Source organism: Hemitrygon akajei, chromosome 24 (assembly GCF_048418815.1).
Source record: "Hemitrygon akajei chromosome 24, sHemAka1.3, whole genome shotgun sequence".
Taxonomy (NCBI): Eukaryota; Metazoa; Chordata; class Chondrichthyes; order Myliobatiformes; family Dasyatidae; genus Hemitrygon; species Hemitrygon akajei.
In genome coordinates, this window is record NC_133147.1 from 5,901,105 (window position 1) to 5,914,241 (window position 13,137).

The following is a 13,137-nucleotide window of genomic DNA, read 5'->3' on the forward strand; positions in this document are numbered from 1 at the left end:
CAATATATTTAAAGTGGCTACTGAGTATATTGTCTTCTACTGCTGTAGCCCATGCACTGACTGAGGTAATAGATGGTGAGGTGGGGGGAGGTGGATGCAGCTAACTAGAATGCTTGATCAGAAGGAACTTTTAAGATGGTGTGAAGTTTTTGTTTTAACAGCCCTCTAGTGCTTTCCAGAAGGGAGCTTTAGGAAAAGGCAGCTTGCTGGGTGGGTAGTGTCCACAATGATTTTTCTGCCTGAGCTTTGTCCTTGGCACGCACAAGTCCTACAGTGATGGCAGACTACAGCCAGCGTCTTTTTTTGCTGACCTGGTAGTTCCCTGTGTTTTTTGTACACTGTGAGAGGGTGCTGCACCAAACCAGACAGTGACGGCTGACGTGACAATTCTCTCTGTGATGGCAGTACAGAATTGCACCAGCATCTTCTGAGCAAGATGGAATTTTACCAAATACCACAAGAAGTACATCTACCATCAAGCCTTTTTGTTAATGAAGGAGATATGGTTCTCCCACATGAGGCCCTGTGCAATAAGAATGTGCAGGAACCTGAGTGTCAAAACAGTGCAGACTGTAGAGTTGTTGATGTGTCACTGGGTGGAGAGGAGACACGTTTCTCCTGAAGTCGATACGCATCCACAGATTTGAGGGCATTCAGCTCCAAGTTGTGACTGTCTCAGGACACTAGTTTGGTGATGCTTGGATTTGTCACCTCTAGTGATGGCGATACCTGGTGGTAACTTAATCACAATGTTTAAGAGATGCTTAGACAGGCATTTAGACAAGATATGGAGGGATGCAGTCCTAACGCAGGGATATGGGATTAGTGTAGGGGGTGGGGGTAGTGAGTTGGGCCAAAGGCCCTGTGCCTTTGCTGTATCGCTCTGTGACTGGTTAAGGTGAATGAGCTGAAGAGGAAAGTCGGACACTTTCTGTAGTGTTACCCATATCAGTGTGAATGCAAGCAGTTATAGGGAAGGTTCAATAGATTAGGACTTCATTCCCTGCAGCATCGGAGAATAAGGGGAGATTTCATAGAGGTGTACAAAATTATGGCTGGTATGGATAGGGTGAATTCAAGCAAGTTTTTTCTACTGAGGTTGTGTGAGACTAAAACTGGAGGTCATGGGTTAAGGTAACATACAGTACTGTGCACCCGCACACGCACGCACACACACACAACTTTTGCACAGAATGTGGTATTTGTGAATGTGGAGCCAAAAATGATTTTGTAGATCTGTTGGGAGCAAATGTTGGGGAAGATGAGTGGGGTGGGGGAAAGGAGTGCCGGGGCAGGGGGTGGTGGGTGTGCAGACACTGTCAGCCCTGAGACACCAGTCTGGGTCATTTAATTCCAAACAATCGGTTTATTGATCATTACAGAATGACTCTCTGGTGCTTCCCACTCCCTCCCCTCTCCCTTCCCCTTTCCCCAACCATGATTCCCCTCTCCCTGCCCCCTTCCCACTCTCAGTCCACAATATCAAAGTCATATTTGTCATCACTCGCATACGTCATAAAGTTTGTTTTGTTTTGAAGCTGCAGGAATGCAGTGTAATACGTAAAATTCTAGAGTACTGTGCAAATGTTTTAGGCTCCTCAGATATATTTATGTGCCTAAGACTTTTGCACAGAACTGTGGTAAACATAATAACAAATTTTACCTTGACTTTGACCCTCTGTGCGGGGAAAGGTTGCCCCTCAGGTTCCTAGTAAACATCTCCTCTCCCATCTTAAGCCTGGTCCTCCTGCACTCAGTGGCTGCTGTATTAGGTATACCTGTACATCAATGCAAATATCTAATCAGCCAATTATTTGGCAGCAACTCAATTCATAAAAGGGGAATTCAAGTAGTATTATATTGCGTTTAAATTTAACTCTACTGAGAATTAGAATACAGAACCAGGAGGAGACTTTTTTTTAACAAGTTTGTCTCAAAATAGTCTCCCTTATCTCTCAGGAAAAAGGTTCCAACGCTGTTTTCTGTTGAGAATGACGCTAGAAAGAGCCTTAAGTTGAATTGTTGCAAATGGATCTGGGGTGTAAATGATTAATGGGGCTGACAACAAGCGATTTCCAGAGCAGAGAAGGCACCTGAATCACTAACAAACTGAATGGCGAAGAAGCGGAATTAATCTCGGAGTAACTCTTGTATGATACCAGCCTTGGGAGTAGTTATTTTTCCACAAGCAGGAGGCGTAGCTCGTGAGGACAGCTTGAAACAGTCTGTCCATTCTCCTCCTTTGTTAGGTTCAGGGGCAGAACTCCTTGTGATCTTCTGCTGCTGTAGCCCATCCACTTCAAGGTTCAACGTGCGTGCATTCCGAGATGCTCTTCTGCACGCCACTGTTGTAACGCATGGTTATTTGAGCTACTGTCATTTTCTCATCAGCTTGAACAAGTCTGGCTATTCACCTCTGACCTCTCTTATCAGCAAGCCTTTTCCCTCCACGGAACTGCGGCTCACTGGTGTTTCTCGCACCATTCTATGTAAACCCTGGAGACCGTTGTGCACTGTTGCAGCAGATCAGCAGTTTCTGAGTTCCCCACTCGGATGTTTGGTCTGAACAACAACTGAACCTCTTGACCACGTCTGCATGCTTTTATGCATTGAGTTCCTGCCACATGATTGGCTGATCAGATATTTGCATAACTGACCGGGTGTCCATGTGTACCTAATAAAGTGGCCACTGAGGCTGGCCTTCATTTCTTTTTCCATAACTGTTTTGTTATAGCAGTCAGGGTTGTTGGCCCCAAACTGAATCCCCGAACCTGGAGGACCGGTGGACCACTCTTTAATCTGTTTGTTTTGGGTGACCCTACAAGGCTGTGACTCCAACCGACGTAGCTCTCCAGGTCATTGAGGCACGCAAGCCTCCAAACCCCATGACTGGCTTGTGGTCCTGTTGGAGCTTCCAACTGCAATTTGACCTTTGAAGTTAAGACAGGAGTCAGGCAAGGTTGTGTAATGTCAGGAATGTTGTTCAATCTGGTGATTAACTGAGTTATGAGGCAAACAACAAAAGATAAGCAGAGAGCCAATAGGTGGACTCCTTTCTCTCCTTCAGAAGACCTTAACTTTGCGGATGACCTCGTATTACTATAGAAAACTCAGCCCCTGTCCTTTGGTGGTCAGGCTGGACTCAGGGTCAGCCAGAGAAAGACTGAGACCTTGACCCTGAATGCAGAGTCTCCTCCTCCCATCAAGGCGTATGGCCTCGACATACCCAGCACTGACAGAATCACTTACCTGGGCAGCATCATTCAGCAGGATGCTGGGACCAAGGACAACATCCAGTGCAGACCCATCAGGGCTAGAAACACTCGTGTATGGGTCAGAATGCTGTTGCATGTCAGAGAGCAACCTTGCCAAGCTGTCATCATTCCACACCATGAGCCTTCAGAAAATCCAAAGTATTTTTTGAAAGATCCCCAACCGCACTGTACTCCTTCAGTGCCATCAAGAGGACATGGCCACCGAAATCATGAGGAAATGTTGGAGATGGATTGGGCATATGATGAGAAGAGAAGCCAACTCTGTCATCAAGACACCTGAAGGGCAGAGGGAACGTGGGGGACAAAAAAGACAACTTGGTGCTGTACCATAGAGGCAGAAATGAGGAGCCTGAGCCACACCAGGGGCACTACAGAGAAGATGGCTGAGGACAGAATAAGATGGAGGACCTTCTTGGCTGACCTAAACACCAGCAGCGAAATGGATGCCTGACTCAGTCTGTCCTTCAGTTACGTTAATGTATTCACCCAGCAGAGAGAAAAGCCATTCACCCCATCTGTGTCCATGCTGGCTGTCAGGTGCTTATCCCAGTCTCGGGCACTTTGAATGACCCTTCTCTCTGAGTCAGGAATTGCCCTGTCATGGACTTGTTTTGGAGATCAATGCCTGAGAGAATGGTGGAGGTCGACATCCTTAAACTGTTCAATAATCATAAGACAAAGGAGCAGATTTGGGCCAATGTGCCAATCATGTCTGCTTCACCATTTGGACATTGTTGATTTATAAACCTTCTCAAACCCGTTCTCCTGCCTTCTCCCCATAACCTTTGATGCTCTCACTAATCAAGAACCTATCAACCTTGGTTTTAAATATACCCAACGATTTGGCTTCCACACCGTCTGAGGCAATAAATTCCACTGATTCATCACCCTCTGGCTGAAGCAATTCCTCCTCATCTCTGTTCTGAAGGGACATCCCTAAACTTTGAGGTTGTGCCCTCTGCACCTAGACTCCCTCACATCCTCTCCACGTGCACTCTATCTAGACTATTCAGTATTCAATAGACTTCAGTGTAATCCCTCATTCTTCTACTCCAGCGAGTTCATGCCCATTGCCATCAAACACTCCCCACGAATTAACACTTTCATTCCTGCGATCATTCTTGTGAACCTGCTCTGGACCCAGTGTATCCTTTCCCAGACAAGGAGCCGAAAACTGCTCACAATTACTCTGAACATGGTCTGACCAATGCCTTAAAAAGCATCAGCATTACACCCTTGCTTTAATATTCTAGACCTCTGGAAATGAATGCTAACATTGTACTTGCCTTCCTTACTACCAACTCAACCTGCAAGTTATCCCTTAGGGCAGGGGTTCCCAACCTTTCTTATGCTATGGTCCTACCATTAACTGAGGGGTCAGTTGACCCCAGGTTGGGAACCTCTGCTTTGGGGAATCCTGCATGAGGACTTTTTTTTCCTTTCAGTTAGTCCTGACGAAGGGTCTCAGCCCGAAATGTTGACAGTGCTTCTCCTTATAGATGCTGCCTGGCCTGCTGTGTTCCACTAGCATTTTGTGTGTGTTATGAGGACTTCCAAGTCCCTTTTCATTGCAATTTTTGAATTTTCTCAGTGAGAAAATTTGGTAAGAAATTAGTCTATGCCTTTAGACCTTGTACCAAAATGCACGGCCATAGTTTGACCAAAGTGATCACTGACAACTAGTCAAAGTAAATTTATTGTCACCATATACTACCCTAAGATTCATTTTCCTGCAGGTATTAAAGAAATACCATAGAATTTATAAAAACCTATACATAAATGAAATCTGAGAGCCAATGTGTAAATGAAGACAAATTGTGCAAGTAATATTTTTTTAAAAAGAAGCTTTGTAAAGTGTAGAGTTGAAATAGAGTCCATAGGTTGTGGAATCAGTTTGGAGTTGAGGTGAGTGAAGTTATCTATGCTGCTTCAGGAGCCTGGTGGTTGTTGGATAATAGCTGTAAGTTGGGTAACTGTGGGGTTGTAGCATGAGTCATGACATTTGTTGTTTTGTGGCAGCAGTACTGATGATGGCTTGACAAATTACTCCACACTTAGTGCCCACTTTATTAGGTAGACCTGTACACCAGCTCGTTAATGCAATCATCTAATCAGCTAAACGTGTAGCAGCAACTGAATGCATAAAAGCATGCAGACATGGTCGTTGTTCAGACCAAACAGCAGAATGGGGAAGAATTGTGACCTAAGTGACCTTAACTGTGGAGAGGTTATTGCTGTCAGACGGGGTGGTCTGAGTATCTCAGAGACGGCTGATCTCCTGGTAGTTCTAGAGTTCACAGAGAATGGTGTGAAAATCCAGCGATCGGCAGTTCTGTGTGTGAAAAAGGTCAGAGGAGAATGGCCAGACTGGTTCAAGCTGACAGGAAGGCGACAGTAACTCAAATAACCACAAGTTACAACAGTGATGTGCAGAAGAGCATCTCCGAGCGCACAACATGTTGAACCTTGAAGTGGGTGGGCTACAGCAGCAGAAGACCATGAATGTACTCTGAACGGCCACTTTTAGGAGGCACCTAATAAAGTGGCCACTGAGTATATGTATTTGTTTAGTCCGTCTGTCATTCTTCCAGCTGCCTTAGCCACAGCTGCACGTGGCCTCCAGAACTGAAGCAACTGTCCCCAAGAGATAAGGGACTTTCACAGGAATTGTTCTTCAGCTGAAGTGTCCTGGGGCAGCTGATTCACACCCAGAGTGTGAAAGGCAGAGCCAATCCCCAGAGACAGGGCCAACACACTAATTCTGCGAAACCGGTAACCGGCATCCATGTCATGTCTCACTGTGACAGCACCCCTTTTCAGAGTCCCTGATGCCCTTTGCTCCTCTCCACAGAGATCCCATTTATCTTTCCTCTTACCAATACTGAGAAGGATTGTGTAGAAAAGTTATGAGAAATTACAAGTAGGATCATGATGAAATAGGTACGTGGGCAGAGGACTGCCAAACGGTCTTCAATGCCATTAGAGATGAGTCACTGTATTTTCAGAATCGGGTTTATTATCTGTAGTTTTGCAGTGGCACTACAGTGTGAGACATAAAAATTATTCAGTCATAATAAATAAATAAACTGTGCAAAAGCAGGATAGCAAGACGGTGTACCTAGACCGTTAAGGAATCTGATGGTGGGGGAGAAGAAGCTTTTCCTAAAGCATTCAGCTTGCATTTTCAGGCTCCTGTGCCACCCACAGGCCTCTCTACAGAGCAACATGGTACTGTAGCAGTTGGCGTAACGCTGCTTCTGTAAGGAATCTGTATGTTCTCCCCTCAACCGCGTGGGTTTCCTCCGAGCACTCTAGTTTCCTCCCACACTCCAAATACTTACAGGTCACTAAGGGTTAATTAACCTACCAGCCGGTAGGTTGATTGGTCATTGTAAACTGTCCCGCGATTGAGCTAGCTTTAAAGTTGGGGGGGTTCTGGGTGGCGCAGGTCGCAGGGGGCCTGTTCTGTGCTCTATCTCGAAATATATGTAAATTGTGGGCATTCTTTGTTGGCCCTGAAAGCACAGTGACAATTCTGTAGGCTGTGACTTCCCGCTGCTGTCTGTAAGGAGGTTGTATGTTTTCCCCTGACAGCACGGGTTTCCTCTGGGTGCCCCGGCACCCCTCACAGTTCGAAGACATAGGTTAGTCGGTCATTGTAAATTGTCCCGTGATAAGGCTGGAGTTAAATCGGAGGTTGCTGGGAAGTGCGGCTTGAAGGGCCAATACAGCCTATTCTGCCCTGTATCTTAATAAATAAAAATACATTAAAAAAATCTCACACTGTGATGGTTGTTAATGCAAATGACGCATTTCACTGCATGTTTCAATGTACGTGTGACAAATGAAGCTAATCTTTAAATCTTTATTTCCTCCCTGATGGTAGTAATGAGAAGAGGCACATTCTGGGTGGTGAGGGTCATTACTGATGGATGCCGCCTTAGAACATAGAACACTATGGCACAGTATAGACCCTTTGGCCCCTGACCTTTAAACCTACTCAATCTAACCCTGCCCTCCTACGTAGCCCTCCATTTTCTTGGGGTTCTTCTTGATGCACCACCTTTTGAAGACGTCCTCAAAGCTGGGTAAGGATTTGCCCATGGTGGAGCTGGCTAACTCTAAAGTCATTTGCAACCTCCTGCCATCCTATGATTGCATCAACATGTTAGGCCCAGGCCCTGGGGAGGGCCCAACCCAAGGATCTCATCTTAGAGTAAGCCCCAGATGAGGTTGTCGGATCTATGGACTTGCCTGAGCCTTGAGGACTGTGGAAGAAGAGGGTGGTGATGATTGAGAGCAGAAGGCAGATGTTTTGAGAAGCCAAGGTCTGTTGGGGGTGGTGGATGTTAGGGCAGCCTCGCCTGGGGTATAGGGCGGATGCCTGTCCCGCTCTCACAGGGACGCCTCACTGAGCTGTAGGTCCCAAGGATTTCTGAGCTCCACAGACTCAACATTTCTGAGTTCCTCCTGATCCCAATAAGAAAGAAAGACATATTCCCCTCCACCACGAGTGACGTTCCACACCTGGTGCTTCCATGCTGAGCTCCTGGTTGGAATACCGCAGACAGCCGGGGTCCGTACAATAATATCCCAGCTGCATGAAGGTGGTGGTGGCCCTGAGTTAAGGGGATCATTCACCCGGTGTACAGCCTGATATGGAAAAGCCTACCAAAAGTAATGGTTGCAGCCCAGTCCAGTCACAGATGAAAGCCTTCCCCAGCACTGAGCCCATCTGCAAGGAGCGCTGCCTCAAGAAAGCAGCATCCATCATCAAGAACCCCCACCATCCAGACCATGCTCTCTTCTCACTGCTGCCATCGGGAAGGAGCTACAGGAGCCTCAGGTCCCATACCACCAGGCTCAGGAACAGTTCAACTATCCGGCTCATGTTCTCTGTATTAACTGTCTATATTTCTTTGCTCTACTGTGCCTACAAGAAGATGAATCTCAAGTATGTACTTTGATAATAAGTCTACACTGAACTTTTGAGGGTTGGTTGTGAGGAGATTGAGGGATCAATTTATCCGTGGCCCTTTTTTTCCCCCAACTGGACTGCTGCCTTTGGCACAGAATGCTGCTCCATTCTTGCTGCCCCTCCCGCAGCTTGCTGCTCCCTCCTCGACTCCCCTCCTGAGACACAGCACTCCCTCAGTGCCACCTCTTTCCCAGCGTGGCACTCTCTCCTCCAGGCCCCTCCCAAAAAGTGTGCTCCTTCTTCATCAAACATCCCACAGTGCGGTGTTCCCTCACACTGTGGCACTCTCCCCACCATCTATCTGACAGTGGAACACTCCCTCAGTATCGCCCCGCCATGGAGCGGGATTCCCTCCTCACCGCCCAATCCACAGAGCAGTGCTCCCTCTTCACTGGCCCTCCTGCAGCGTACTGCTCTCTCTTTGCCTCACCAGTTGAGGCACAGCACTCCCTCCGTGCCACCTCTCTCCCAGCGTGGCCCTCCTACAGTGTGTTGCTCTCATGGCCCCTCCTGGAGCGTGGAGCTCCCTCCCTACTGCCTATCCCAAAGTGGGGTGTACCCCCACTGCCTATCCCACAGTGGGGTGCTCCCTCCTCACTGCCTATCACACAGTGGGGTGCTCCCTCCTCATCGCCATTCCTAGACTGGGTGCTCCCTCCTCACTGCCCCTCCCTCAGCACGGTCCCTCTACAGGAGGGTGTGCTCCTTCACCACCCCTCTGACAGTGTGGTATTTGCCACACGGTGGTCATTCCCACAGTGTGTGGTGCTCCCTCACCCTGGCGCTCCCCCTTCACCCCCCCCAACGCTATCCTGCAGAATGTGCCCCACCTTCCTACAAACTTTTGTTTCCGCCCACCACCCTTGGGATTAGGGAGGGCGGGGGGGGGGTAGGGTCTGTGGTGGTGAGGAGGTGTGAACGACACCTCGGAGATAGTTTCATGAGAGAGGGGTTAACATCTGTCAGCCTCCCCCGCCATGGGAAAACGTCTGTTCAGATTTCTGTGAGCCTGTGACCCAATGACTGTGGTACATCAGATAAAACTCTTATCAGTAAGAAACAGTTATTAGAGATGGGTGGGTTCATCATTGGGCTGAGAGCAGCCACCATTCGGTACAACCGCTCGCTAGATTACAAAGGCTGTTTAACGCGTCATTGAGGCCTACAGTAGTTGACTAATTCCGTTCCTCAACCGGGGGTGGGGGGGAGGGTGGTGTAGGAAACGTCGATAGAAAATTTATCCAATTTATAAATGATACTATCGCCTTCTGAGTTCCTTCCCCACTTAACCATCGCACCGTCTCCCTTGCGGTCAAGCCTCTTGCTTGTGTTAGATTCAGCCTCAACGTCTCTTTTCTCTACAGGAAGCCTTTGGTCCCTGTGGCTCTTGCCCTTGGCCTTGCTGGGGTGGAGGTGTGTGGTGGGGGGAGAGAGGAGCTGGTGGGAGTCCTCTCGTGTACTCCGGAGTGGGGGCCTGTTGCGAAGTGTCCTGAGGGAGTGCAAGAAGGGATGGGATCGAGTGTTGTGCTGCCCACTGTTCTGAGGCTTAGGGTATTGCCCATCCTCAACGCCCCTCCAACAGCACAGTCCTCCCTCTTCACCGCCCCTCCAGCAACACAGTGCTCCCCCCGCACTGACCCTCCCCACGGGACGGTGCAGTCCTCGCTCCTCACTGTCTCTCCAAAGCGCATTGCTCCCCTCCTCACCACCTCTCCAACAGCGCAGTGCTCCCTCCTCACCACCTCTCCAACAGCGCGGTGCTCCCTCCTCACTGCCCCACCCACAGCACGGTGCTCCCTCCTCACTGCCCCACCCACAGCACGGTGCTCCCTCCTCACCACTCCTCCCACAGCACGGCACTCTCTTCTTGTCACCCCTCCCACAGCACGGTGCTCCCTCACCACAGTGACCCTCCCACAGTGTGGTGCTCCCTCCTCACCTCCCCTCCTTTAAGAACAGAAGAACTAGGAGTTGGCCGTCTGGCCCGTTGAGCCTCACTCCACCATTCAATAAGATCATGGCTATCTGGCCATGGACTCAGCTCCACCTGCCTGCCCATTCCCCTGTTATGCAAAAATCTATCTAACTGTGTCTTAAATGTATTCATCAAGATAGCCCCTGCTGCCTCCTTGGCCAGGGAATTCCACAGATTCACTACTGTTTGGGGAAAATAGTTTCTCTTTGTCTCTGCCACAAATATACTCACACGAATCTTGAGGCTATGTCCCCTAGTTCTAGTCTCACCTAGCAGTGGAAACAACTTCTCTGCCTCTGCCTTTATCCCTTTCATAATTTTGTATGCTTCTTTCTCATTCTTTTGAATCCCAGTGATTATAATGCAGGCAACTCAATCTCTGCTCAGAATACAAAACCCCGTATCTCTAGAATCAACTTGGTGAAACCTCCTCTACACGACCTCCAAGGTCAGTGTATCGGCCAGAATGTCACGGGTACAGGTGAGGTACAGGTGCGACCTCACCTGTACCCTGATATCATCCGGGTGCTTAACTCAGACTTCCGCAAATAGGTCCTGAACTCCCCGTTAACGGACGCTCAGCGGGCCCCTGGTGGGCGAAGGAGGCGCTTAAGAAACAACATCAGTATCAGCCTGAAGAAATCCCAACGTGATGTCTGAAGACGGGGAAGACATTGCACTGAATAGAAGCTCCTGGAGGAAATCTGTTCAAGAGGGAGCTGAGCCACACGAGAACCACCACGCTGTGCCGCAGAGAACAAGTGAAAGGAGAGACTGAACGACCAAAGGACCCAGCCACCACTCATCTTGCCCACACTTTACTAGAACATGTCAGTCCCAGATTGGCCTCCCCAGCCACCTGAGGACCCAGCAATAGACAACCCGTCGTACTCGGCTCCAGTGATCGCACCAGTGTAGTTCAAATTTATTATCGAAGTGTGTATAGCAGAAACAACTTTGCAATTCTTCTTCTTGCAGGCACTCACAAAGCAAAGAAACACAGTAGAATTCTCTGAAAAACACACAAGATCGCCGCATATCCAATTTGCAAAAGAGTTGCGCAAGTAGTGAAGAAAAACAGAAAACAAGAACACAAGGAACTTGAACTTCAGTGTCTTCCGTGGAGCCTGTTCAGCGCCGAGGCAAGTGAAGCCGGTCCAAGAGCCCGATGGTAGTAGCGAGGAGAGGAGGAGACCAGCCAAGCACAGGCAGACCGCGCTGATCGTCTGTCCGTTTTCCACCCTCGTCCTCGAAGATTTTTAACCTTGCTCGACACTTTAATCGGCAGGAGGTAATGGAGCTGAGCACGGGCTCATCTTCAGCTGCCAGGCCACGACGTAGCGTCCACCCTCAGTGACGGCCGTCCCAGCCATACCTGTACCCTTGAGAATCTAGTCCGCGGAATCTCCCAGGAGATCACAAAAGTGCCAGGTTGCAGCATCATTTCCCTGGTCTTCAATTGAATCCATCCAGCCATGTGGCAGGGTGAAATCCATCTCTACCAAAGGAGGCATAAGGCACTTCTCTCCACTGGCCTGCAGGTCACCCTTGGGCAAGGTGTAGCATCTACATCTGATCAGAATCCTGTGAGGCCATGGGAGCGGGTGGTGGATGGTCGTTTGAGCAGCCGGTGCAGATCACAAGTCCCGGTTATGCGACCACTGACGCCAGGCAGACAATCTCTGAAGAGTGTTGATAATGGCTGGGGTCACCCGTCTTGTAAAGACACTGCCCAGAAGAAGGCAATGGCAAACCACTTCTGTAGAAAAATTGCCAAGAACAGTCACGGTCACGGAAAGACCATGATTGCCTGTGTTATACATCAAGGCAGGTAATGAACGGACGAGCACTGAAGGGCCACATTTTATTTGTCTTCTTGATAACCTGCTACACCTGCAAACCAACCTTTTGCGACTCATGCACAAGCACTCCCAATTCCCGTCTGCACACCAGCGTGATGCCTCCCTCATATCCGCAGAGGACTGTGGCATGTAATCAAGTGAGCTGTCATAGACAGGAGGCCGTCGGCTGACACACAAATGGAAGCTATTCCGGTCTAAGCTTAGAGCGCCGAAGAGGGAGCGCTGCACTGTGGGAGGGGTGCCGCTGGAGGGACAGTGCTGAGAGAAAGATGGTGACAAGGGAGCATCATGCTATTAGATTTATTTTCTTACAGGCATTTACAGGAAAAATAAAGAATACTAGACATAAAGACTGACAAACAACCAATGGGCAAAGTAATACAGACTCAGTAAATAAAAATACAACACTGAGAACGAGAGTTGTAACGAGTTCTTGAAAGTGAGTCTGTAGGTTGTGGAATCAGTTCAGTGTTGAGATGAGAGAAGTTATCCACGCTGGTTCAGGAGCCTGATGGCAGTGAGAAGAGGGCATGGATTGGATGGTGGGGGGCCTTGATGATGGATGCTGCTTTCCTGCTACAACACTCCTTGTAGAGGTGCTCAGTGGTGGGGAGCACTTTACCTGTGCTGAAGGGAACTGAATGGACCCATGATGCCATTGACGTCTGTAACGGCCGCACCTTTCTGTTTGCTTTGCAGCCTGTCGATTCTGGGTTTGGAGCCAGAGGAATCACTCTCTCCATCTCTCCCTGCCCCCTGCTGATAACTGGGCATGCCACCGTTTTCTAATCCTGCCCCCGAAGTCCTTCACAGATGGAGTGCACAGCTAGCGAGGTCCGAGGAGCAGGCAGAACGGCCAACTGTCTTGAGCGACTCCTGGTAAGCCTGACTTCCAAAACCGGGCCTGTACTTGTTGGAGTTTAGAAGAATGAAGGGGGATCTCATTGAAACCTATTGAACATTGAAAGGCCTAGATAGAGTGGACATAGAGAGGGTATTTCCTATGGTGCAGAGTCTAGGACCAGAGGACACAGCCTCAGAGTAGAA

The 13,137-nt window shown here is 48.9% G+C and overlaps 1 protein-coding gene across 5 annotated transcripts in view; it reads left to right on the forward strand.

The window, feature by feature from the left end:
- The window catches only part of cdk20 (cyclin dependent kinase 20), a 135,916-nt gene that overhangs the window by 51,663 nt on the left and 71,116 nt on the right, over nt 1–13,137 (forward strand). For 4 of the 5 annotated variants that reach the window (XR_012096188.1, XR_012096187.1, XR_012096186.1 and 1 more), the window contains one exon: nt 12,790–12,969. The exons of the other annotated variant lie outside the window; for it this stretch is intronic. Coding sequence is in view for 1 of the 4 variants with exons in the window: in XM_073028252.1 (XP_072884353.1) it covers nt 12,863–12,969 (107 nt within the window). In the remaining 3 variants the exon portion in view is untranslated. The remainder of the gene's footprint in view (nt 1–12,789; nt 12,970–13,137) is intronic. 5 annotated transcript variants of the gene reach the window in all.